Here is a 25,892-nt window from a genome sequence, read left to right on the forward strand (position 1 = left end):
CACAGCCAGCCTGGTCCACAGAGCGAGTTTCAGGACAGCCAGAGTGAGCTGCAGTTCACTCATAAAAACAATGCAACCAGTTCAGCGTTGGGTGTGCAGGCCTCTAAGACCAGAAATTGGCCTCGATGCCATTATTTTATAAATGTATTGTTCTATAAATAAATAAAAAATTCTGCATGGGTTTGGATCTTCACTAAATCATTGCTCTGCAGATGTGAGCCAAAACAAGCAGCCTTGGCTGGGTAGGAAACACTTCCAGATGACAACCCTGGGGGCCTTCTCGGGGAGTGCTGAGGACCCCCGCATCATTCTGCAAGGACTGGCTAGCTCCCCCACTCAGGAAGTCACACACACACTCCTTGAAGTATCAACACAGAGGTCTGAGGCAGAGCAAGAGCCTCTACCTTCGCTGTGGCTAAGCAGGTGAACTAAGGTGGATGGATGGTGAACCTCTTGGATTCCCTACCTCTGCATCCGGTTGCACCCCGAGCTTGGGTGGTTTCCTAGCAGGTCTCCTCAGGATGGGGGAGGATACACCACCCCCTGGAGGGGCTCCTACTCTCTAACCTCTTCTAGTGTTATCCCTTGCGGTGCGCTCAAGCCCCACTTTTAGATGTGCCTTTTCCTAACCCACAGTGATGAACGTTGGCAGGCAAGGGCTGGGTGCAGCCACCAGGGGGCAGCGCAGAAGTTGCCAGAACTCTAAGGAGCCTCACACCGAGAAAATTCCACAGCTCCTTGCACTTGGGCATGTGATGGGGTTGAGAGGCCTGAACCTGGGACACCGAAGGCTATAGGGACCTCTCCCACGTGTACCTGTGACACACAGACAGCTCCACTCTCAAGGAAAGGAGGTCTCCGCATCCAGCCAGGCACAGGCAGACAGAGGCCTCGATGCCTTTGGCCATCCCCTGGGTCCGGCTGAGAGCCTGAGCTGCTCCCCACCTCACCCCACTGGGCCTCATGCATGCCTGATGTTTCCGGCAAACAGAAGCCTCGAGGCCCTGTTCACTTTCACTGCTGCCATTGTTTGACTCAGAGGTTTGTCACTCCAGAGCTGTGACAGGAAAGAAGGGGCCAGGTGGAAGGAGTGAGTCCCTCGCACTAGGACAGACTCCAGTGACCCTTTCTAGGGAAGCCTGAACTTGGGTGGTTTTCCAGCAGGTCTCCCTAAGGTGGGTGGGGACACATCACCCCCCTGGAGATGTTTCTCCTCTCTGACTTCTGGTGAGCTCGACCCTGAACCCTATAGCTGATCCCAAGGTCATTCTGAATGCCTCTCTGGAGCAAACAGAGCTGGGTCTCCACTTAATCCACATTCAATGAAGTTCTTTTTTTTTTTTTTAACCGAGTTCTTGATCCACAACATTTTTTAAAAGTTTTATTTATTTGTTTGTTTGTTTGGTGGTTGGTTGGTTGGTTGGTTTCTCTATGTAGCTTTGGAGCTAGCTGATCCTGGAACTCACTCTGTAGACCAGGCTGACCTCAAACTCACAGAGATCTACCTGCCTCTGCCTCCCGAGTGCTGGGATTAAAGGCGTGCGCCACCACCGCTCAGCGATCCGCAACATTTGAGGGGTCCCACTGGATCCATTCACTGGCTTGTAGACATCTATCCACCCCACTGGCTTCTCAGGAGGGCCTGGACAAGCATCCCCCGTCTTGGGGCCTCTAAGTTAAAGAGGCATTCAAGGGATAACGGGGAGTGAAACAGCTTGGAGGCCACAAATCACCTGACATTCTTCCTGTTTTCTTCAACAGTTCAAATACCTGGGGCCACTGGCTAGGGTTCAGCCCTTGCAGGCTTGTGCTGCAAGAGGTTGACCTTAGCTACGACCTGCTTGCAGCCAGTGATGGCAAATTCATGTCCAGCGACTTGGTAGTAGCTGAGCTGCTCTGCCAGCTGCTCTGCCAGCGCTTGCTCGGGAAAAAAGCCCTCCCCTGCCATCTCCTCTCGGAAGCAGTTGACCACATCTGGCTTGTCTAGTAGCAGGAAGGGCACGATGGCGGCAGTGTTCCACAGAGGGTGTTCCCGGGCCAGGAGCTCCCGGAGACTGGAGTGTAACTCCTCCTCAGTCTGAGTGTTGCCTGCACTGTGGAGGTGTGGGGGCAACATACGCGATGCGTTCCGCAGCACAAACTGTGTGATCTCTATACCACCGGCGCCACTCAGGAGTACGTAGATAGCGTTGTGGAAATGGTGCGAACGCTGTGGCTGCAGGAGACCGTGCAGCTCATCCAGCAGCGCAGGTGGCAAGAGTTCAGCCTCATCCAGGACCAAGAGAGGGGTCTTCTCCTCGGCCTCAGCCTGCGCCACCACATCCGCCACACGCTGTGCCAGCTCCTTCCGGCAGTCCTGAACCGGGCGCAGCTCTGGACAGTGATGCCGTACATGGTACTGCAGCACCAACGCGCCATCCTCCAGCACTGCCTGGAAGTGGCGTGCCAGCAGGCGCCCCACGTGACTCTTGCCTACACCACTGGGACCATGCAGAGCCAGGAGCAAGGGATGACTGTGAACATGTGTAGCCAGGTAGTCCCGCAGCAGGGCCATGATGCGGCCCACAGCAGCTGGCTGACCAAACACAGAACGCCGCAGTACCTTCTCCAGTCCATCGAGGTCATAACGTTGTGCGTTATCGTCCAGATTCTCGATGGCGTTAAGAACCTGGAATCCCACGATGGCTACAAGCAGCAGCAGACAACGCTGTGCACGGCTCTGGCGCTCTGTGCGGGGTCGGTACTTCCGTGAGGTTTCGGGGTAGAGCACTACCCGACTACGCCGCCTACGCTTCTTGCGGGGCGTCCTGGAAGACAACTCCGTCAGGCTGTCGAACGTGAAGAATTTAGGTTGGTCTAGGTCCGCACGCAGAGCCCCGGAACTGCCGCTGGACCCGAGTGCCCCTGTCCCAGTGTCAGGTTCGGTGCCTAGCTGCAACAGGCGCCTCTTGCGCAGGACGCAGACGCGGCGGCGCAGACGGAGCACAGCGCGCACCGGCGCGATCACGCATGGGCCCTTGGCCTGGGGCTCTAGGCTAGTTTGGCCGCGATCCATGGCGTAGGAGCTGTACTGGGCATGCAGGTCCCCTCCCTGCAATAGGAAAATGGGAGGATCTCCTGAGTCCCTGATCTTAGCCTCTGGGGGTCGCTTAAGGTACTTTACCGCCAGATACTGGCTCCGGTCTCGCCTCGCCCGGGTGACCAGGAAGCCACTGCTCAGCAGGAGGGCCCCAATGCATGCAAATCTCTTGAGTCCTCCCAGAAAAGGCCCAGGCCTTGAGGAAGTGAGGGGGTGGGGTAGGGGTGTTGTATATTTATCAGGCTGCTGACTTCCCTCTTGAAGGAAGAAGCAGAGAATTCGAGGTCACACCGCCAACGATTAGGGGTGTAGACCGGTCAAAGTGGACCCTGCACCACCCCCAGGCACTTATGAGACTGTCAAAGACCTTCTAGGTCCCAAGTAGGCCCCTTGGACCAGAGGACTCAGTACCTCGATGAGCTGAGACTGTCCCCATACTCAGGGACAGGGAAAGTGCAGAGCAAACGTTCATGTTTTTGAAAATGGACCCTAGCACTGCCCCCAGTCACAACCTAAGCCTTTCCACCCCACTCCCACCCCCAACCCCCATTCGTGCTCAAATCTGAGGTCCCTCAACATCCTCCCAGTAAACACAACAGAGCAGAAAAATGAAGAGAAAAAAAAAAAAAAGCCGGCGAAAGGTTACAGCCCTGACAATGAGGAGGCTGGCCTGAACCTCTCCATCTCAGCCCCTACCTGCGGCTGCTCAGACTCCCCAGCTCAGTCACTCCCTTCCAAGGCCAGGAAGCAGGAAATGCTAGTCTTCCCCACAAAAGGTGAGGTGGGTGGGTCAGGGTTCGCCTGGCCCAGCTCAAGCTTGAAAGGGGCAGTGACTCCTACAGGTCCCTAGGGACCGAAGCAGAGGAAGCTCTGGGGAGGTTTCCGCTGAGAGGCAAAGGAAGTGAGTCAGGGGTGCTGGCAGGCGGAGCGTGAGCTGAGTGGAGGAGCCGGTGGGGGAGGCCTGACTGACCGGCCTAGAACCCCTAATCTGCAGTTCATCCTCTCTTCGTCCTTGTGGCTCTGCCAGGGAACATAGGGAAGGAGGGGCCCTTCCAATATAACTTCCCCTGGGCTCCTGGACATTCAGTCTGCCCTGGCAAAACTAAGGGACCCTAGAGACCCTAGGGAGACTCTCAGCTGACGGTGAGCCATTCGCTCAGCTGGGTGCCTCCTAGTCCCTTTTCTGCTTTTCCTCTCTGCTTGGATTCCTTCCCCTACCCTACCACCTCCCTACCACCCCTTTGCCCATTCGGCTGGACCTCTCATAAGACAAGACAGGAGAAATGTCCTTAGGCCAAGAATTGGAAGAGAAACTCTAGACTTCCATGGCAACCTGCTTGCCTGTGGCCCTGCCCACCTTTGTGCCCTGCCTGCCTGGATAGCCCCAGACTCCTCCCATTCTGGTTGTTTCCTTGGCCAGCCTGGAATTCCTGATCTTTCCAGAACTTTCACAAAGTTCCAAGAGTGGCCAGGGTAGACAAGTGTGCGTCCAGACCCCTCTAGACAATTCAGCCTCACCCATGATCCACACCCATCTGCAGTTCACGGACATGTGAAATAGCCCTGCAGGCGGCTGACTGCCCAGGCCCTGGAGGAGGCCCTCTTAGAAACCTCCCCTCTCCTGTCTGTAAGACTTTTCTGACTCAGAAAGGACACTGGGCCCTGAGGCACATGACCAGGCCCTGAGAGAAACACACAAGGTAATCTCCAAGTGGGCCTAACGCTGGCCAGTCACTTTTGCAAGAGGCTGATCTGTCAAACTCTCCCGGGTGGAGTCCCATTCTGGGGTGAAGAAAAGACTTACTAAACAGAAGTGGCTGTCCAGGTAACTCATGTCCAGGGGTGATCTTTGCAAGGGTAAGGCCTTCACAGACAGAAGATCCGCGAGCCCGACTGCCCACTCCCTTGTCCAACCCAATTGTAAACCTAGCGGTGGTGGCGCACGCCTTTAATCGTAGCACTCGGGAGGCAGAGGCAGGTGAATCTCTGTGAGTTTGAGGCCAGAAAACTAAAGTTAGTTCCAGGACAGGCTCCAAAGCTACAGAGAAACCCTGTCTCAAAACACCCACACCCACACACAAAAAAGTAACAACCCACCCAATTGTAAAGTCCAACCTAACAGTCCCAACCCAAACCCCTTCCCCTCCACAGCTCTTTTTGTTGTTGTTGTTGTTTGGGTTTTTGAGATACGGTTTCTCTGTGTAGCCCTGGCTATCCTGGAACTCTCTCTGTAGACCAGGCTGGTCTCAAACTCACAGAGATCGCCTTTAATCCCGTGCTGGGATTAAAGATGTCTGTCTTCAGCCGGGCGGTGGTGGCGCACGCCTTTAATCCCAGCACTCGGGAGGCAGAGGCAGGCGGATCTCTGTGAGTTCGAGACCAGCCTGGTCTACAGAGCTAGTTCCAGGACAGGCTCCAAAGCCACAGAGAAACCCTGTCTCGAAAAAACCAAAAAAAAAAAAAAGATGTCTGTCTTCCCTCCACCTCCAGGCCCCCCACTAGCCACGCTGACCATCTTGCCTGTCCTGAACCTCAGTCTCTAGCAGGCTCTGCCCAATGACCTTACCAAGCACACAGTCCACCATCAGCTTCTCTGTCCATGGCCCCGCCCTTTCCTGCTTACGCCCTTGTGTCTGGAAATACAGCCTGCCCTTTCTGAACCGTCTGTGCTATGTGAGGAACAGCTATCTGGATACAACACCCCATGAAACCCCAGTACCATAAGCATTTTACCGCTGGATCATCACCATCACCCCAGCACCCCAGAGCCATGTTTTCCCATGTTTAAAATAATGGAGCAGGCTGGGCAGGGGAGCTTACCTTTCATCTCAGTGCTTGGGGAACAGAGGTGGGTGGCTCAGAGTACGAGGCCAGCCTGGTCTACACTGCAAGTTCCAGGACAGTCTGGGCTATATAGAGAGACCCTGACTCAAAAAACCAAATGAGCCAGGTGGTGGTGGAAGCAGTGCACACCTTTAATCCCAGCACTTGGGAGGCAGCGGCAAGAGGATCTCTGTGAGTTTGAGGCCAGCCTGATATAGAGAGTGACAGCCAGGGCTACGTGGAGAAATCTTGCCTAGAGAAAAAAAAATAATAACAACAAAAACTAATAATAAATGAAAGAATCCAGCAGCACTTTCCCCAACTGAAGGCCTGCATCTATGACTCATGATCTCTACTAAGCTGGAAACTTAGCAGTGTTCCTGTGGTCCCACAGCGATGTGGCTCTGGTGTATGTCATGTGTTGAACCCTCCCCAGACCCCCAGAGGTGGTGGAACGCTGAAAATTCAATCAGCTGTGGTGTACCTCCAAGATAGGTGGTTAGGATCAAATGAGGTTATAGGACTGGCACCCTCAGTCAGTCCCATGACTTTAAACACACACACCCTCTCCCTGTTGCTATGAGGTACCCTTTGCCTCAGGTGTCTGCCAGGATGGCTATCGTCAAGTGCACTCTGGACACAATCACTATGAAGTACCCTCTCTCACACACATACACAATCACTGAGGTACCCTCTCACACACACAAACACACAATCACTATGAGGTACCCTCTCACACACACAAACACACACAATCGCTATGAGGTACCCTCTCACACACACATACACAATCACTGTGAGGTACCCTTTGCCTCAGGCCTCTGCTGGAAGGATGGCTATCATCAAATGCACCCTGGACTTTGAACCAAGTCCTTGAGTCAAAATAAACATACTCTCTTTATGACTCATACAGCCTATAGTGTTACAACAGAAAACTGAACTAATGCAATCCCATCCCCCCTCGCTCAGCTTCAGAGATATACGTGACTGCCTGTCCCCTCCTCCACCTGGTGACAAACCAGACTCAGCCCGGAAACATACCACTCATTCACAACTGGGAAAAGCTAGGCATAGACTGGGCGCCTTGCAGCCACCTGCACCTGTCTGACCCCATCACAGCCAGGAGCTTTTGTTATGCCTCAGATAGCTGCCCTGCTCAGCCATCATCTGGTGTTTCATGTCCTATGGGAGCAGTGATGCCAGTCCCAGCTGGACTTTTCCTAGCCACCCAGGGATAACTAAGCTGCACATGGCTGTGTACAGTCTGATGTTCAGGATCACTCCATGACCTATGGCTGGTGCTTGATCCTCCCAGGGATTCCTATCACTCCTTTAGAAAGGAGTGAAAAACTGCACACCTAGACTGGGGCAGAGATCAAGGCACTTTGGGAGACTGAGATCATCCAGCAGCTGGGCCCTAAACCAGGTCTCTCAGGGCAGAGTTGCCAGGCACAGAAGTCAAAGAACTGACTTTCCAGAAGAATGTTACACCCTCTAGGGGGGGGATCTCTGTGAGTTCAAGGCCAGCCTAGATCTATAAGTTCCAGAACAGTCAGAGACACCCTATCTCAAATAAGGAAAAAAAGAATGTTGCTCCACGCCTGCCCTCAGCCCCAGGACAAACAGAATCCTCTCACCACAGTTTATCAAAATGTGTTTTATTTACATAAGTGGAAACTTCACTGTGTACACCCAGTCCCCTACTCAAGGGCCAAAACACATAGCTGGGCAAGGACTTGTTTTCTGTTACAAAGGTCTGTACACTGAGGTGGGCAGCAGCAGGGAAGGGCTCTGCTACAGATCTCAATCAGCAGGGACTGTGCACAGATACTAGCAGGCTCCGGCCTCTGCCTGCTACAGACTTCCCACCTGGCTTCTGTTGGGGGTACCACGCCTGTGCTTGACATATCAGGCCCAGCAAATCTGCTTTGGCAAACCCAGTACACCTTTCTCCTTGGGCTTTGTCCAGACTAAATATCAGGTCAGTCAGGCCTCTGCCATTGCCCTTGGAAAACTGTCTTTTTCTTAATACCAACCACCATCCATCTCTGCCAGGATCAAGCAGGGGCCAAGCCCCAACAAGCCATTATGGGCCCCCCCCTTGGTGTGCAGTAGACCACCGAGGACCTCTTGGGACCAGCTCCAGACAGCAGCTCAGAGGAAGGAGTACCTTGCCAAGGAACAGCCCTCAGCTCACCCTGCACTCCAAGCTGACTAGGGCCTCCTTCCATAGGGCACTACCACTAAACAGTTCCAGAGAGCCTCACAGTGGGGCTGGAGCAGGCACATTGGGAAGGGGCAGCTCCAGGGCTGGTGTCTCTGCAGCTTGGGTAGGACTGGGTTTCCGATGGTCCAACTGCTCCAACTTCTCACCAAGCTGGGAGTAGAGCTCCTTCACGGCCTCCCCACTCTGTGAAAACCAGACATGTAGTGGTTTGAAAGAAAATGGCTCCCTGAGGGAGAGGCACTATTAAGAAGTGTGGCTTTGTTGGGGTAGGTGTGTCACCGTGGGGGTGGGCTTTGAGGGCTCATATATCCTCAAGCCACACCCAGTGAGACAGACTACCTCCTGATGCCCGCAGGTCAAGACATAGGACACTTGGCTAATTCTACAGCACCACGTCTGCCAGACACCACTATATTGCACCATGATGATAATAGACTAAACCTCTGAAAATGTACCAGACAGTGGTGGCACACACCTTTAATCCCAGCACTCGGGAGGCAGAGGCAGGTGGATCTGTGAGTTTGAGGTCAGCCTGGTCTACAGAGTGAGTTCCAGGATAGCCAGGACTGCTACACAGAAAACCCTTGACTTAGAAAACAAAATAAAAAATAAAACCTCTGAAAATGATGTAAGCCACCCCAATTAAACATTTTTCCTTTTAAGAGTTGCCATGGTCAGCCGGGCGGTGGTGGCGCACGCCTTTAATCCCAGCACTTGGGAGGCAGAGGCAGGTGGATCTCTGTGAGTTCGAGACCAGCCTGGTCTACAAGAGCTAGTTCCAGGACAGGCTCCAAAGCCACAGAAAACCCTGTCTCGAAAAACCAAAAAAAAAAAAAAAAAAAAAAAGAGTTGCCATGGTCATGGAGTCTCTTTACCACAACAGAAACCCTAAGACAGCCATGCAAGGGGGCTGAAGAGATGGATGGATGGCTCAGAGGTTAAGAGCACTGACTGCTCTCCAGAGGACCAAGGTTCAATTCCCAGCACCCATATGGCAGCTCACAACTATCTGCACTCCAATTCCAGCAGACTTGACACCCAGGGCAAGACACTTTTTTTTTTGGTTATTCGAGACAGGGTTTCTCTGTGGTTTGGAGCCTGTCCTGGAACTAGCTCTGTAGACCAGGCTGGTCTCGAACTCACAGAGATTCACCTGCCTCTGCCTCCCAAGTGCTGGGATTAAAGGTGTGTGCCACCACCGCCCGGCAGGGCAAAACACTTATGCAAAAAAAAAAAAAAAAAAAAAAAAACCCAAAGACAAAGGCATGCAACAGGGCAGGTAGTCTGAGCCTTCTTGGAGGACTGAACCTATAGGCAAGATTAAGAACACCGAGATGGGGGGCTGGAGAGATGGCTCAGCGGTTAAGAACACTGACTGCTCTTCTGGAGGTCCTAAGTTCAATTCCCAGCAACCACATGGTGGCTCACAACCATCTGTTATGAGATCTGGTGTTCGCTTCTGGCCTGCAGGCAGATATACAGGCAGAACACAGTATACATAATATCTAAAAAAAAATTATTAAAATATTAAAAAAAAAAAAGAACACCAAGGTGGGCTGGAGAGATGGTTCAGTGGTTAAGAGCTCTTCCAAAGGTCCTGAGTCCAATTCCCAGCAACCACATGATATACATAATAAATAAATAAATAAATAAATAAATAAATAAATAAATAAATAAATAGAGCGCCAAGGTAAATCCAGGCGGTTGTGGTGCATTCCTTTAATCCCAGCACTTGGAAGGCAGAAGGCATGCGGATCTCTGTGAGTTCTAGGCCAGCCTGGTCTACAAAAGCTAGTTCCAGGACAGGCTCCAAAGCTACAGAGAAACCCTGTCTCAAAAAGTGTCTTCCCCCCACCCCATCCCACAAAAACAAAAACAAACAAACAAACAAAAAAAAAAACACCAGAGAAAACACCAAGGACATGCATGCACAGATGGACCAGCCAGGCACATCCACAGAGCAAGGCTCTATAAAAATGGGAACTGAGGCTGGGCGGTGGTGGCGCACGCCTTTAATGCCAGGACTTGGGTGGCAGAGGCTGGCAGATCTCTGTGAGTTCAAGGCCAGCCTGGTCTACTAGAGCTAGTTCCAGGACAGGCTCTAAAGCTACACAGAGAAACCTTGTCTTGGGATAAGATAAAACCGAAAGAAAGAAAGAAAGAAAGAAAGAAAGAAAGAAAGAAGGAAGGAAGGAAGGAAGGAAGGAAGGAAGGAAGGAAGGAAGGAAGGAAGGAAGGAAGGAAGGAAGGAAGGAAGAGGGCTGGAGAGCTAGCTCAGCGGTTAAGAGCACTGCCTGCTGTTCCAGAGGTCCTGAGTTCAATTCCCAGCAACCACATGGTGGCTCATAACCATCTGTAGTAAGATCTGATACCCTCTTCTGGCCTGCAGAACACTGTATATATAAGGAATAAATAAATCTTTAAGAAAAAAAGAAAGAAAGAAAGAAAGAAAGAAAGAAAGAAAGAAAGAAAGAAAGAAAGATTGATTTCTAATAAATAAAATAAAAACTGGAACTGAGGCTACCTACCTGGCCCGTGGGCTCCAGAGCCTTCTGCAGCGCCTCCAGCTTGGAAGGGGCCACTCTGGGGTGCAAGTGCAGGAGAAGCCTCAGCACATGACGATGCACATTTTCCTTCCTGGAAAGACCAGTGGGGCTTGAGGCGCCAGAACTTACCTCCAAGGCACACCCCACGTGGGGTTCCCATGTGCCTTCAGCAGAGCAGAACTGACCCCTGGGTCAACCCCATGCTACACCCAGGAGTTACTCACTCTAGCACAGGTCCCAGGGCTCAGAGACCCTTCTGTGGTCCTTCAGCAGGATGGAGCCTCAACTCCCCTCCCACACTGCAGAACATAAGAACTGACAAGAAAGGAAGGTGGGGTGGGTGGGGTGTCCTACCTGGGAGAGGCAGTGAGGAAGAAGCCGTCAAAGAGGCTGCTGCAGAAATCCTCGAGGGCAAATTCATCAGCCAGCAGGGCCAGGCTACCAGTGAGCAGGTGGAGAAAGATGTCACTGAAGGCCAGGTCACCAAAGGTTTCCACTGTAAACACAACAGGGGGACTCGGCCTCTGCCCACAGGGACTATCCACTGCCCAGGCTCCGAACAGGACTCCGGGTGAGCCAAAGGTTGACCAGGTGAAGCAGATAAGTGGTCAGTGGCTCTCAGCAGGGAAGCAAGACCACAGCTAGAACAGGTGAAAGAAAGATGCTCTGCCCAAGAGCCAAGGGCTCTGATCTGAAGTGGCCTCCACACAGAGAAAGGTCACAGACAAGCGACCACAGACATGCAGAGACATTCGAGTACCCAGGGGATTCTGCCAAACCCTCCTGTGACTCCTCAGTTAAGAGCACGAGAGGCACTGCCAAAGCTCCTGTTTGAAGACAGCAAAGCAGGAGAGATGGTGCTGCAGCGGCAGGGAGTCCTGCTCACCACCAATGGCACGAGGATCACTACTACCACAGGCAGGGCTGCTAGAGGCAGACCGCAGCCACTCGACAAGAGATGCCTAAGGAAGGAAGGACACAGTGTAGACAGCCTTGGGGTCCACCACCATTCCTGACAGTTGGGAGCAGGAGCTGTTTTGATGGCAGACCCAGCTGATACCACCTGAACCTAACGAAAAGCTAGAGAACTTTAGGGAGACTCAGGTGCTCTGGGGAACTACTGAAAGCAGATTTGATGACTCTCAGCCACTTCATGCCCTGCCTGGCCATGTGCGTGATCACGACCAAGAGGTTGAGAGGCTTGTATTCTCCCACCTGCAAATAACCGTGACCTCAAATACCCATAACAAGCCAGCAAGCACAGTGCAAAGGGGCCTTAACTCCTGACTGAGCACATACAACCCTGCTGAGACAGGAACTCAGCCACCATCCATCCAGGGTCACAGTTTACAGTAGGTTTGTTCAGAAGAGGCTTAGTTCTCAAAATCTTTTTTTTTTTTTTGTAGGGATGTCTACTGAACTGATCAGACAAGTGCTTCGGTCTGACTCCGAGACATCTCTACAAGCTCATGGCTTGAACATTTGGTCTCCGCTGATGGTACTATTTTTTTTTAAATGTAATAGACTGAATTAAGTTCTTCCTCTTTTTTTAAAAAATTAATTTATTTATTATATACAGTGTTCTGTCTGCATGTATGCCTGCAGGCCAGAAGAGGGCAACAGATTTCATTACAGATGGTGGTGAGTTACTATGTGGGTGCTGGGGGAATTGAACTCAGGACCTCTGAAAGAGCTGTCAGTGCTCTTAACAATTGAGCCATCTCTCCAACCCAATGGTGCTATTTTGAAGGAACTTCTGGAGATGAGGCTTGGCTGCTGGAAGTAGGTCACTAAAAGCAGGCATTTAAGGGTTGTACCTGGTCCTGATTCCTGATTTGCTGTGCTATGAACTGAGCCGCTCTTCTTTGTCTTCCCCACCAACATGAACTGAAACCCTCTAAAACCGGGACTGGAGATGGTTCGCTGGTTAGAAGTCCTGACGCTCTTGTAGAGGACTCAGATTCAATCACCCACATGGTAGCTCACAGCAGTCTAACTCCAGAGACGGAGGAGCTGAAGCCTCTCTGGACTCTGTGTACTGCAGACACCTGTGCACTTATATACCCTCAGCAAAACACTCATAAACTAAAAATAAGCTCTTAGTTGGGGCTTGGTGGAGCACACCTTTAGTCTCTGCACTCAGGAGGTGGAGACAGGCCGATCTGTGACTGTGAGAGCAGTATGAGCCCCAGGACACCCAGAGATAAATATTGAGATCCTGCCTCAAAAAAAAAGGGGGGGGGGCTGGAGAGATGGCTCAGAGGTTAAGAGCATTGCCTGCTCTTCCAAAGGTCCTGAGTTCAATTCCCAGCAACCACATGGTGGCTCACAACCATCTGTAATGGGGTCTGGTGCCCTATTCTGGCCTGCAGGCATACACACAGACCGAATATTGTATACATAATAAATAAATATTTTTTAAAAAATCAATAAAAATAAAAAATAGACTCTTTTCTGTTGTTTGTTGGGGTCACAGCTACACAAAGAACCTAATGTAGCTGTGGGAGGGTACATCTGTAATGTCAGCAGATAGGAGGAAAAGGCCAAGATCAGGAGTATAGACCATACTAAGGGCCAGGCATGGTGGCACAAGACTTTAATATAGCACTCAGAAAGCTGAGTGTGGTGGTGCATGCCTTTAATTGCAGGACACAGGAGGCAGAGGCAGGTGGATCTCTGTGAGTTTAAGGCCAGCCTGGTCTACATGGGTTCCAGGTCAGCTAAGACTACACAGAAAGATCCTGTCTCAAAACACCAATATAAATAAATGGTGGGTAAAGACAACACAAGCCTGGAGACCTGCGCTGATTTCCTGGAACCCACAGAAAAGTGGAAGGGGAGAGCTGCCACCACAAAGTCGTCCTCTGACCTATACACAAGCCAGGGCAGTACAGCTACACATGCAGAATAATAGACAAACAGAATTCAAGAAACTGACTCCACTTTTATTAGAACTCATTCAAATGTAAGATCAAGCAAGATCTTTTATTTTATGTGTATGGGTGGTTTGCCTGATGTATGTTTGTATGTCATGGTGTGACTACAAGAGGGAACTGGATCCCCTAGAACTGGAGTTACAGAGAGTTGGATGCTAGGAGTCAAATGGGCCATCTCTCCAGCCTTCAGAATCCCTAAACATGACGGTGTACCACAGGAACAGTCCAAGAAGAGAAGCCCCAGCCAGGAGGGACAAGCCACACTGCCAGTTTATCGGTACCATACCAAATGACAGGTAGAAAAAACAGACTGAAATGCATGGACAAGGCAAATCAAAGTTACCCCGTGTGTTCCTAAGGTCTTAGATAAGCAAGCTTACTCTGTGCCAGCAGAATGTCCTGACGCCCCTAAAGCTGGAGAGGGCACGGACTATAGAAAGAGAGTCAGTCTGGCCATACAACTTTAGCTCAGCAAAGCCTGCTTCAAATTTCCTGCCTCTAGAACAACAGACAGTAAGTCTGAGCTGTTTCAAGCTTCTAAGTCTGGCAATTTGTTGAAAAGAAAACTAAAGGCCAGACACGAAAATCCTGTGAGATGGAAGCTGCATAAACCAATACGCACACAGCAAGCAGGGAACAGGTACACCAATGACTTACAATACATTTAGAGAAGAAGCCAAGTGGTGGTACTCAGCACTGGAGGGGTAAGGGGGGGAGGCAGAGGCAGGCAGATCTCTGAGTTCGAGGCCAGTCTGGTCTACAGAGTGACTTCCATGACAGCCAAGGCTACATAGTGACACTTTGTCTTAAACTCCCCTCCCCTCAAAACAAATGAGAAAAGAAAAGAACCTCCATCTTTTTTTTTTTTTTTTGGTTTTTCGAGACAGGGTTTCTCTGTGGCTTTGGAGCCTGTCCTGGAAATAGCCTCCATCTTTATGACAATCCTCTGAACTCCAGAGAAAGGACGAGCTGGCGAGCACAGGGTACCGCTGTGGCAACTCTCCCAACAACTCCCCCAACAACTCCCAACAACTCTCCCAACAACTCCCAACAACTCCCAACAACTCTCCCAACAACTCCCCCAACAACTCCCCCAACAACTCTCCCAACAACTCCCAACAACTCTCCCAACAACTCCCAACAACTCCCCCAACAACTCCCAACAACTCCCCCAACAACTCCCAACAACTCTCCCAACAACTCCCCCAACAACTCCCAACAACTCCCAACAACTCTCCCAACAACTCCCCCAACAACTCCCAACAACTCCCAACAACTCCCAACAACTCCCCCAACAACTCCCCCAACAACTCCCCCAACAACTCTCCCAACAACTCCCCCAACAACTCCCAACAACTCCCCCAACAACTCCCAACAACTCCCCCAACAACTCCCAACAACTCCCCCAACAACTCCCAACAACTCCCCCAACAACTCCCAACAACTCCCCCAACAACTCCCAACAACTCCCCCAACAACTCCCAACAACTCCCCCAACAACTCTCCCAACAACTCCCCCAACAACTCCCCCAACAACTCTCCCAACAACTCCCCCAACAACTCCCCCAACAACTCCCCCAACAACTCCCCCAACAACTCCCCCAACAACTCCCAACAACTCTCCCAACAACTCCCCCAACAACTCCCCCAACAACTCCCAACAACTCCCAACAACTCTCCCAACAACCCCCAACAACTCCCCCAACAACTCCCAACAACTCTCCCAACAACTCCCCCAACAACTCCAACAACTCCCCCAACAACTCCCAACAACTCCCAACAACTCTCCCAACAACTCCCCCAACAACTCCCCCAACAACTCCCCCAACAACTCTCCCAACAACTCCCCCAACAACTCTCCCAACAACTCCCCCAACAACTCCCCCAACAACTCTCCCAACAACTCTCCCAACAACTCCCAACAACTCCCAACAACTCTCCCAACAACTCCCCCAACAACTCCCCCAACAACTCTCCCAACAACTCTCCCCTGCAGCTTCAGGCGGTTGTTTTGGTTTTGTTGGGAGCAGAATCCACCTACGCACGCCGGACAAGTGCTGTCATCGCTGAGCCACACCACAGCTTTACCCTGAAGAGCCCACTCAGAACTCCCATTTTTGGTGTGTGACACCCCAAGCGGCTAGGGGAAAGTAGGTCCTTTGGATAACACCCAAGGAGTTCTGTTTTTTACCAATTAGAACAAAATAAGGGTGTTTTGAGACAGGGTCTCTCTATGTAGCCTTGGTTGTCCTAGACAACCTAAAAAGAAGGGCTGGCGAGATGGCTCAGTGGGCAAAAAAAAAAAAAAAAAAAAGAAAGAAAACAAAACAAAACAAAAAAACACACGTAGACCAGGTTGGCCTTGAAATCATAGATGTCTGCCGAACTCTGCCTCTGAAGTGCTGAAATTAAGTGTGCCAGGCTTTAAAGCTAGGAATCCGTTCTGCAGGAAGTCACAAGACCCACAGGCACCTCTGAAACAGCCAAGTCCTGCCTCCAAACACACACACAAGAGTGCCCACTGTCGTAGACCAAGCTATGGAAGTTGGAGGTGAAGGCAGAAAGATGAAAGGTGAAGGCCCTGGCAGAGGTCAGGTCAAGCAAGGTGGCAGGCGAGTATAGCCACCAGGACTCACCAAGTCCAGGCAGCAGGCGCAGGAGTGCATTCTTGTTTCTCTGCTTGGTGATGTGCAGGACGTAGTACAGCCCCACCTCACAAGCCATGCGCTGCTCCTGCAGAAACCTGCGTGCAAGAAACAATGGCCTCGGATCAGCCCACCAAGCAGAGCCTTCGCCTGCAGCCCCTCTCTCCGGCCTCCCCCAAGCACTGCCCTGGAGTCCTACTTGGTGAAACTTTCAGGAAGCGTGTTGGGGTACGTGACTGGGGCTTTCTCCTCAGCCGGAAGCTTCTGATCTACGTTGAAAGTGTAGTCATCCACCACGAAGGACATGAGCATCGGCAGGAACTTGGTGATGAGCTCTGCCTCCTGGCAGAAAGAGTGTCTGAGCCCACTAAGGTCCCACTGATCCCGGCTGCTCTCAGCATACACCCTAACCCACAATGCCCAGTGCACACCTTGCCCTTACCCACCCAATACACTTTCCTCAAATCCAGCTTTCTTGCCCACTGGTCCCTAGAATCCCTCCTTCCTGTTTCCTGAGACGCATATCCAGTGCTATGTTCTTGAACCTTTCATTTGGCATGATCATGGCTGAACCTGTAAAACCCCTTCTGGGTCCCAGTCCCCAAGGAATAGTTACCACCCTACAGCCAGTCTATCAAGATACCCAAACATCCTTGATGGATGTTCACCGAAAGACTCTAGGAGTAGAGTTTTGCTACCAAAGGGCCCCACCCTCCTACTCCCCATAATTTGTTAAAAAAAAAAAAGGAAACTATAGACCCCATACCATCTTGGGCTCCTTGAAGACCTGGCTGTCTATTAAGTCCCAGGCACCTTGGCCCAGCGCCAGCAGCCTAAGTAGGAGAAGGAGGTCGGGACTATCCTGTAAGAAGACAAGAGACCTCAGCCAGAGCTCACAGGGACTGTGCCATTCTCTGCTCTCACTGAAGAAAGCAGAGCCTCTGCTTTCCAGGGAAAGGATCTTAGGAGAGTAATCATAAGGCACCCATTGAGCGAAACCCAATATCCCAAGTGGACAGTATGCCCTCTGCACAGCCTCCAGCCATGCCTATGCTCACCCTGGGCAGTGTCTCCTGGCTAACCAGCTCCTGCAAGTGCCTGATGGTGCTCAGGGACAGTGTGTTGATGGCAAAGGGGTCACACAGGATCATGGACAAATCTCTGGAAGGAATCAGACCTTGGTATGAATTGAAAAACCTGGTTATTCTGTTTTTAACAGCTGTAGTGTCAGACCTACTGCAGGGACAGCCAGAGTCCCTGGGAGGCAAATGCTTGGGGACTGACCCCAGGGAGGGAGCCTCTCTGTATTGAATTCATAATTTATCCACAACTTACTCAAAGATCTTCTAAACTATAGAGTAAAAGAAAAAAATTACCCTTCCCCCCCCAAAAAAAACTAAATTCATACTTTGTTTCAAAAACCCTGACTGAAAGGCCAAGTAGGGGTAGCAAATGCCTTTATCCCAGCACTCAGGAGGGAGAAGCAGACAGGTCTCTGTGACTGCTACACAGTGAATCCCTACACAAAACCCTACTTCAAAAGAAAACCCAAAACCCCAGCTTAGACTCTAGGTTTAGTGGAAGAATATAATAAAGAAATGAGGCAGGGCTGTACCAGCAGTATCTTCATGCCAGGCAGAGGATACTGGAAATCAGGTTGGAGTGTCTAATCCAGCCCTCGGCCCTGACAGCACACACTCACTTGTCACAGACAGCAGTGCCCTCCTGCCTAAGCTCTCTATGTTGACTCCCCTGGGAAGGGCAGGCCCCAAACCCCATGCCTCCCAGGTATGGATCCTTTTGCTACTGAGACTCATTCCAAGTAATGAGTTACCATGTTAGCAATGGGCCTGGTACCCAGCATGTCCATCGTAAAACAGACTGGAATGGGTCCCAACTACCAACAGTAAACAGCAACCCACACTAGATGCCTGTTTAGGCATGCCAAGGCCCTAGGACTCTCACCCCAAAACTTGTTCCTGCCCCTTCTTCACACCATCAAGAAATCCCTGCAGCTCCCGGGCTCTCTTGCTGTCCACAAACCGCTCGCGGATACAGGCATCCAGGCACCAGGTGAACTAAAGGAAGGAAGCGTACGACCTCAGTACACCCAGCCTCTCACCTCTCACTTCAACTCTGCCACAGCCCAAGTGGCTGTGGAAACTGCAAGGCCAGAGCAAAGATAAACACAAGCCAAGGCCTGGCGGTGGTGGCGCATGTCTTTAATCCCAGCACTTGGGAGGCAGACGCAGGAGGATCTCTGTGAGTTCGAGGCCAGCCTGGTCTACAAGAGCTAGTTCCAGGACAGGCACAAAAAACTACAGAGAGCCGGGCAGTGGTGGCGCACGCCTTTAATCCCAGCACTCGGGAGGCAGAGGCAGGCGGATCGCTGTGAGTTCGAGACCAGCCTGGTCTACAAGAGCTAGTTCCAGGACAGGCTCCAAAGCCACAGAGAAACCCTGTCTCGAAAAACCCAAAAAAAAAAAAAAAAAAAAAAAAAAAAAAAAAAAAAAAAAAAAAAAAACTACAGAGAAACCCTGACTCAAAAAAAAAACCCACAAGCCAAGGCCCATGACCCCATCCTAGGCCAAGCCCAGGATAGAAAGGGGTCCCTGGAGAGGACAGAGAAAATGGCAATTAGTAGAAGTGGGGCATGCCGAAGGTTGGGAAGCAGGGGTCTTCAGGCTTGGACAGTCAAGACCACCATTACGTTGTCACTCAACCACTAGGTGTTAACAGAGAAAGAGAAACACAGTACTCATTCCCCAGTGTCCAGAGGAAACATGGCATGGGCTGAGTCGCCAGGGGTCTACAGGGAGCAGGAGGTCTCCTCAGGCCCCAAAGCAGCAGGAATCAGGACAGCACATGGAGGAGGCCTGTCTGTTTTCCCAGGGCTGGCAACTGGGCAGACATGTTATGGCAGTTTTGTGGTGGTGCTCAGGGCTTAGCAATAAGCAACACCACACAGAATGCAGGAGGTGGTCTCAGATGTCCTGTGCTCTTGGTGGGGGATGGAGCGAAGTACAGAGAACCCCATTTCTAGATTACCTTGGTGCTGGCCAGCAATAAGCCCTGAGGGCTCTGGGGCAGAAGCCAGGAGCCCAGTAGAAAGAAGGCCATAGAGCTTGCCATTTACAGCTATCAAGTGGAGGCTGGAGGACCAGCAAGAGAGGCAGCTGGAGCCAGGCAGTGGTGGCGCATGCCTTTAATCCCAGCACTTGAGAGGCAGAGACAGGCAGATCTCCATGAGTTCAAGGCTAGCCTGGTTTACAGAGTGAGTTCCAGGACAGGCTCTAAAGCTACAGATAAACCTGTCAAAGGGGGAAAAAAAAAGAGGCAGCTGAACAGCCAGCCAGGTCTCTGCAGGACCTGCTCACCCCGGCAGTGCTGGGGCACACAAGCTGGCAGTCTGAGAAGCAAGCTTCGATGCAGTCAGTCAGCAGGTCACTCCTAGATAATGAATTCAGAAGAGGAGGACACAGGGGACGTGCACAGACGGGCACACAGCACTACCTTATGGCAGGGATCCACAGTACAGATGTCACTGACGTCCAAGTCATGCAGGGACATGAGCAGCTCAGCTCGTAGTGTGCAGTAGTGCACATTCCTGGTCCGCAGGAACAGTGTGCGCAGAAACTGCAGCACCATGTCATACAGCTTCACATTCTTCCCTACCATCTGCGTCAGCTTCTGGACCACCTAGGGGCAAGACAGGCAAGTGGAGTCCAAAATCCCCACCCTAGGACAGGGAAAGGCAGCACACACCTTTAATCTCAGCACTCAGGAGGCAGAGGCAGGTGGATCTGGCACTGTATTCTAGGGGGCCAATTTCTGCTACCCAAGGTGGTAGTTCCACATCCATCCCAGGGATACCTTGGTCTGTGATCTACTGTGACTTCAAGCACCTGCCTGTCAGGAAAAGGGGCAGGTAACTCATCCTAGAAGCAGTGCCGAGAGCCCATCTAAAGATAGGGGTCCAATACAGGAAGCTCAGGCTATACTGCCACTGCCTAGGTTAAGGTCTATGAGGCCACACTGGGCTCTCTGCTTCCCTATCTTCTTCCTAAGCTTATGGCTGTGACCATCCTTGTCCCAACACTGGTACCAGGGCCACAGAACAAGGGCCAGGTGCCTGGTGTCAAACCACAAACACTAACAGGCAGCTTCACCTTGCACTCTAGGCAAAGGCCATGCAGGGATACAGTGCCTTCTACCTGGGCAGGTGTCACCTACCCTACCTCTACCCAGCAAAGGCAAACCACACCATCCTGCTCAATATAAAGGCTTCAGCCAACACAAAGAAGTTTCGCTGCATTGCTAACTGGCCATGGTCTCAGGCCTATGGTACAAGGGAACATTTGGGATTAGCCCAGGGTGGAGTTATCACAGCAAGCTCAAAGGCATCAGGCTAGATTCAGCAAGTAATAAGGTCAGTGGGAGGAAACGAGCATGGCAAGAGCCAGAGGCTGGTCTGGTAGTTCACTCTCCAAGACCTCTGCCAAGAACTCTTGGACTGACCTGGATCTTTATCTCTGGAACAAAATCTTCACTGTTGACATCACTCGAGCCATGTGGATGGCCCAAGGTTCCCTCACTCACTAAGTACAGACCACAGAGACAATACAACCCTGTCATAGAGTATGCCTGCTTCACACATGACCAGCTGGGGACCACCTGTTCATAGGCAACCAGCTGTCCTACAGCCAAGACTGAAAGGGTAACCCACTAGCCTGATGTGTCACCAGTGCTATAATATCACAGAGCACTTAGAAAAATCTACAAAGTTTCCAAGGGGAAAAACAGGCCAGCATCAAAGGGCCACGGATCAGACTCATCTGCAGAAACTAACAACACAGACTATCACGAAAGGTCTTTGGTATTGAGGACTGCAATTCCAAACCAGCCCACTTGGCCTACAAGTCCAAACAATGTCTGATGTGTCAGCCCTGGAAGCCTACAGCAAGAGTAATGCACTCCAACGAAACAAGAAGGAAATGCAGGAAGGGAGAGGAAACTTGCAGAAGAGAATAGTCAAATCAACACAGGTCGCTGGGCTAAATCAGACCTGGTGTGGCCCCACACGGCAAAGGAGGAGAGTCAAGAGGGCCAGGGGAACCATAGAAGAAGCCAGCATACCACTGGGCAGCTAGATAAATGGAAAGTGTGTACACCTGAGCCCACACTTGCAAAAACCTGTTCTACCATCTCCACCTTTTACACTTAAGACAGAATCCCTCACTGAGCCTGCAGCTCAATAGATCTTATTTGTTTCTGCCTACACTGGCAGGTCAGCAAGCCCCAGTGATTTCTCCTGTCTCTGCCTCATCCCTTCCAGCACCAGGGTCACAGGAACCTGTGGCCACATTGAACTTCTTTGTGAGTGTTAGAGATTCAAACTCAGGTCTTCATGCAAATAATCTTACCTAGAAAGCCACCTTCCCATTCCTTCCCTGCATATTTTTCTGCTCCTCTGTACATTTTTCCATTTGTATGTGTGTGTGTGTGTGTGTGTATGTATGTATATATATATGTATATATATATATATATATATATACATACACGAATGGAACTTTTAAAAAATCAGCCCAAGCCGGGCGGTGGTGGCGCACGCCTTTAATCCAGCACTTGGGAGGCAGAGGCAGGCGGATCTCTGCGAGTTCGAGACCAGCCTGGTCTACAAGAGCTAGTTCCAGGACAGGCTCCAAAACCACAGAGAAACCCTGTATTGAAAAACCAAAAAAATAAAAAATAAAAAAAATAAAAAAATAAATAAAAAATCAGCCCAAGACAAGGCCAGTCAAGCAAATCCTCTGACAGTCAGGAATCAGTGCCGTCTGTGGTTGACCACCAGAAGAAACACGCTTATAGAAACACACTAACCTACGTACTCACAGGAAAGAGGGAGGGAAGGGGCTAGCCACATACCCCTAGGAGTTATCAGTCTCAGGCTGACTTCCTCACCTCTCCCTGGCGCCTGGTCTTGGGGGAAGGGCTGAAGAAGTTGTGTAGGACAGAGAGCTCTGTGCTGAAGAGTGCACTCTCTTTCTCCAGGATATACTGCTTCAGCAGTGGTGAGACTTCATCACCAAACAGTGCTTGGTTGTCTTGCCAGATCTGCCTCTTCACTTCCACCGCACACGCTCGGTACAATTCCTTGTCAGCCATCACCAGCTTCAGCTTCTTCTCAGGAACCTACACAGCAAACACCACAGCTCCCTCCAAGTGGTGCCTGTGTCCCCAAGTCTACCTCAGGATAGGCCAAGAGGGTTCAGCTGCCCACAGAACTGAGCCCAGCCACACCAACAAAGGCACCTGTGACGGACCGCCAAGTCTTGGCAGGTGAATTCAGACATTCAGAATCCCTATAGCCCTCTCCCAAGAAAGACCCACCCTCCAACTCAAGGGATAAATGTGTTTCCACTTGACTCATGTAGAGGAAGTCTGTGATACAGACAAGGTGCCCAAAGCTTGCTGGAGGGCCAGTTCATAAAACTTTCCAGGAGCTAAGCAACTGCCTGCACCAAGCCGCCAGTCTGACCTCCACCAACCAAGGGCATGGGGCAGGTTAGCCAAGCAGTAGTATGTTAGCACAGGCTCTCTGACCTACCCTGGGAGGGCTGGCTCCACAGCTCTCACCTTGGGCAAGTGCTTCATAACACACATCACCACTGGTTGTAGGGATGGCATCTTGACCAGAGAAAAGCTCTTTTCCAGAAGGTCTTCCAGCTTCTTGTACCTGCGCAGATTTGTACAGCTGAAAAAGCGGGTCTCCACATGCAGGACCTACAGAGACGTCTCCTCAAACATATTTCAGGTCGTATCTACAAGCATGACTGTGCAGCCAAGGGGGGCGGGGGTCGTAAATGCTACCTACAAAGATAAACGCTTCCCGGTAGAGACCCACCTCTCCTCTGCCTTTCCCTCAGAGGCGATAGCTGACACTCGTTCCAGCAGTTTGTCGCGTAGCTCATCAAACACTGACTGATGGAACTCCAGCCGCGGTGTCCCATGTAGGTCCAAGAAGGGCAGGGCCGACTGCAGGGATGGCAGCAGCACGCCATTCTCTGTCTGGGAAAGCAGAGGGTCAACGCGTATGCATTTTGCTTGGCCGCAGTTAAGTCAGCACGGGCACCATGGATGCTCTGAGTACACAGGTCCGCGGTGATAACCGCGAAAATGGAAAAAAAAAAAAAAAACTCAGTTAATCAATGGGTTCCTAGCTCAGGACCTCCAGTGCCTCCATCCAAGCGTCGGGAGACCGTAGAATTGGGACCGGCTTCCCCAGAGGCCCGGCTCCCTCCTGCCCACCTGAAATTGCTCAATGGCTTTGAGCGGTTCTGTGCAGTTAGTCAGGGTCTCTTTCAGGTCCTCGCCATTGGCCACGCCCAGGTCCTGGAGCCCCGCGAACATGGCCGAGGCTCCGGCTGCCGCCCGGCTGTGCACCCCATCCCCGCCGCGCTCCCCTGAGGCCGTCGAGGACGCTGAAGGAGCGCCAGAAGCCCTCTCCACGGTGCCACCACGGGGACCCCCCGAACCCCGCTCGCCCGCAGCCTCCAGCGTGACCAGATCGCCCCAGCACAGCCGCTTACACCGGCCCACACCTCCCACTTCCGCCCTTCGCTGCGGTCCAGCAGCCAATAGGTCCCGGGAAAACGCCGCCGCCACGCTCAGGTTCCGGGCAGCGACTCGCTACACATTAAGAGACAGTGCGCAAGGGGGCGGTGTCGAGATGACGCAACCACCTCTCGAGAGGCCTTGGCCACTCTAGCCGCCGCCGCCAGGGCCACGAAATCTTCCGCCTTTCACCTCATCCGCTCTCCGGAAGCCAGAACCCATACTCTGAACCAGCAGAGAAGGGTGGAGTGGTAGCAGGCTTCTGGACCTTATGAATTTCAAATCTGACTTGTACTCAAGTACATTTTTATAAACTATTTATATACTAATTTGTCTTCTTGTGCCCACAGGTGTAAGGCATAGTACGTGATCTTCACAAAGCTCCCACCATTGCCTTCTTTTGGACTAAAATCTGAATATGCCTCGAGTGTCACCAGAAGTGCTTTGCAAGAGCTCTGGGTATGCTGAAGATTGAGATTTGAGCTAGATTCCAGATTGCACAGCGTCCCATGTCCTTGGCAGTAAAAGAAGCTGCCTTGGCTGGAGGGTTCTCAGGCTGTCTGGTGTGTAAGCTCTTGGGCTCAGCATTTCGCTCTCTGCAGCCTCCCCCAGCTCTCACCCTTTCTCCCACCAGCCTCCTGAACACACCTCCAAATACTTCACCTCTCTTTTTCATATGCCTTTGCTGCCGAGGTTTACTCTGCTACAAATTTCCTCCCTGCTGCCCCCCCCCCCACATTCTTGCCTCTCATCATAAGCCGCTTCTTTTACTGCTTCCTCTAGGAAGCCCTAGAGAGGCGTGTGGGGCCCGCAGCAACAGGTGATAACTCCTGTTCAGTGTCTGACATTAGGATGCCTGGTGATGTAGCTATAAACAGAGCTCCTATTCCCTCTGAGGCTGAGTTCCTAAGGCCACTGCCACTGTTTTTGCCAGCTGAGTGGCTCCACACAGAGCCCCATAGTAAAGGTCCCATCACCCTAATTCCCCGGGATATTTTGGTTCAGCCAGCATCTGGTGCAGTCAGAAGATACACATACGGTGTACTTAGACTCTTGGTCCAAGGCTTCCACTCTGCAGAAGTGGGTGATGCTTACACCAAGGCAGCAGCTGGGGCAGGAACTGCAAGAGCGAGCTCTCAGAGGATGGTATCACAGCTCGGTCAGTGTGCTCACTGCCATGTCTGAAGACCTGAGCTGGAGGTGTTCTAGTTCTCTAACTTCATGTGAACGCAATTGTACACACTAACAAACAAACTCTGGAGGTGTTAGGGGCCGGTGCCAGCCCCAACATAAACGCTCTCTCTGGACCGGCATGGAGGCGCAGGAATAAAGACACAACTCACATGGCTTTATCGGGAGGGAGGTTCTCAGAGATCCCTCATGAAATCCTGAAAAATTTTTGTTTATTTTTTAAACAGCCTTTATTTATTTATTTATTTATTTATTTATTTATTTATTTATTTTTGGTTATTCGAGACAGGGTTTCTCTGTGGTTTGGAGCCTGTCCTGGAACTAGCTCTGTAGACCAGGCTGGCCTCGAACTCACAGAGATCCGCCTGCCTCTGCCTCCCGAGTGCTGGGATTAAAGGCGTGTGCCACCACTGCCCGGCTCAAGTGAGTTCTGGTTTGGGTTGGGTGGTGTCCTTTTTTCTCCCCTTAAAACCTTAAGACAAGCCGGGCGGTGGTGGCGCACGCCTTTAATCCCAGCACTCGGGAGGCAGAGGCAGGCGGATCTCTGTGACTTCGAGACCAGCCTGGTCTACAGAGCTAGTTCCAGGACAGGCTCCAAAGCCACAGAGAAACCCTGTCTCGGAAAAAAACAAACAAAAAAAAAAAAAAAAAAAAAAAAAGACCTTAAGACAAGGTCACTATTTAGACCAGGTGGCCTTGAACTCAGACCCCCCCACCCCTCCTGACTCCTGACTTCTGGGATTAACTGACTGTGGTACTACACTCAGCAATGATGCTCATCTTTAATCCTAGAACTCGGCATGTAGAAGTAGGTAGATCTCTGAGTTCAA

General features: G+C 51.4%; 2 protein-coding genes across 2 annotated transcripts; both read right to left on the bottom strand.

The window, feature by feature from the left end:
• Positions 1-278: 278 nt before the first annotated feature.
• Tor4a (torsin family 4 member A) lies at positions 279-3,937 on the bottom strand. The gene is made up of 2 exons (XM_057755303.1): positions 3,776-3,937; positions 279-3,091 (listed from the first exon to the last, which is right to left on the bottom strand). The coding sequence occupies exon 2, from the start codon at positions 3,053-3,055 to the stop codon at positions 1,784-1,786; it is 1,272 nt and encodes a 423-aa protein (XP_057611286.1). The 5' UTR covers positions 3,056-3,091; positions 3,776-3,937; the 3' UTR covers positions 279-1,783.
• A 3,626-nt stretch (positions 3,938-7,563) lies between these two features.
• Nelfb (negative elongation factor complex member B) lies at positions 7,564-24,093 on the bottom strand. Its single transcript, XM_057754604.1, has 14 exons — positions 24,064-24,093; positions 23,566-23,946; positions 23,162-23,325; positions 22,894-22,993; positions 22,219-22,449; positions 19,770-19,955; positions 18,222-18,334; positions 17,315-17,417; positions 17,023-17,118; positions 16,456-16,598; positions 16,248-16,354; positions 11,030-11,171; positions 10,658-10,766; positions 7,564-8,312 (listed from the first exon to the last, which is right to left on the bottom strand). The coding sequence occupies exons 1-14, from the start codon at positions 24,091-24,093 to the stop codon at positions 8,166-8,168; spliced, it is 2,052 nt and encodes a 683-aa protein (XP_057610587.1). The 3' UTR covers positions 7,564-8,165.
• Positions 24,094-25,892: the final 1,799 nt, after the last annotated feature.

The sequence above is a fragment of the Chionomys nivalis genome, chromosome 22 (genome assembly GCF_950005125.1).
Source record: "Chionomys nivalis chromosome 22, mChiNiv1.1, whole genome shotgun sequence".
Classification (NCBI taxonomy): domain Eukaryota; kingdom Metazoa; phylum Chordata; class Mammalia; order Rodentia; family Cricetidae; genus Chionomys; species Chionomys nivalis.

What these genes read in the sequence shown, in the direction of transcription:
- Tor4a (XM_057755303.1), bottom strand. Translation starts at nt 3,055, where the DNA reads ATGGATCGCGGCCAAACTAGCCTAGAGCCCCAGGCCAAGGGCCCATGC.
- Nelfb (XM_057754604.1), bottom strand. Translation starts at nt 24,093, where the DNA reads ATGGGTTCTGGCTTCCGGAGAGCGGATGAG. An exon ending in TCTTCAAGGAGCCCAAGATG is followed by an intron (nt 16,599 to 17,022) that starts GTATGGGGTCTA and finishes TCTTTCTGCCAG; the next exon opens with GAGGCAGAGCTCATCACCAA. An exon ending in GCGCCTGCTGCCTGGACTTG is followed by an intron (nt 11,172 to 16,247) that starts GTGAGTCCTGGT and finishes TTGTGTTTACAG; the next exon opens with TGGAAACCTTTGGTGACCTG.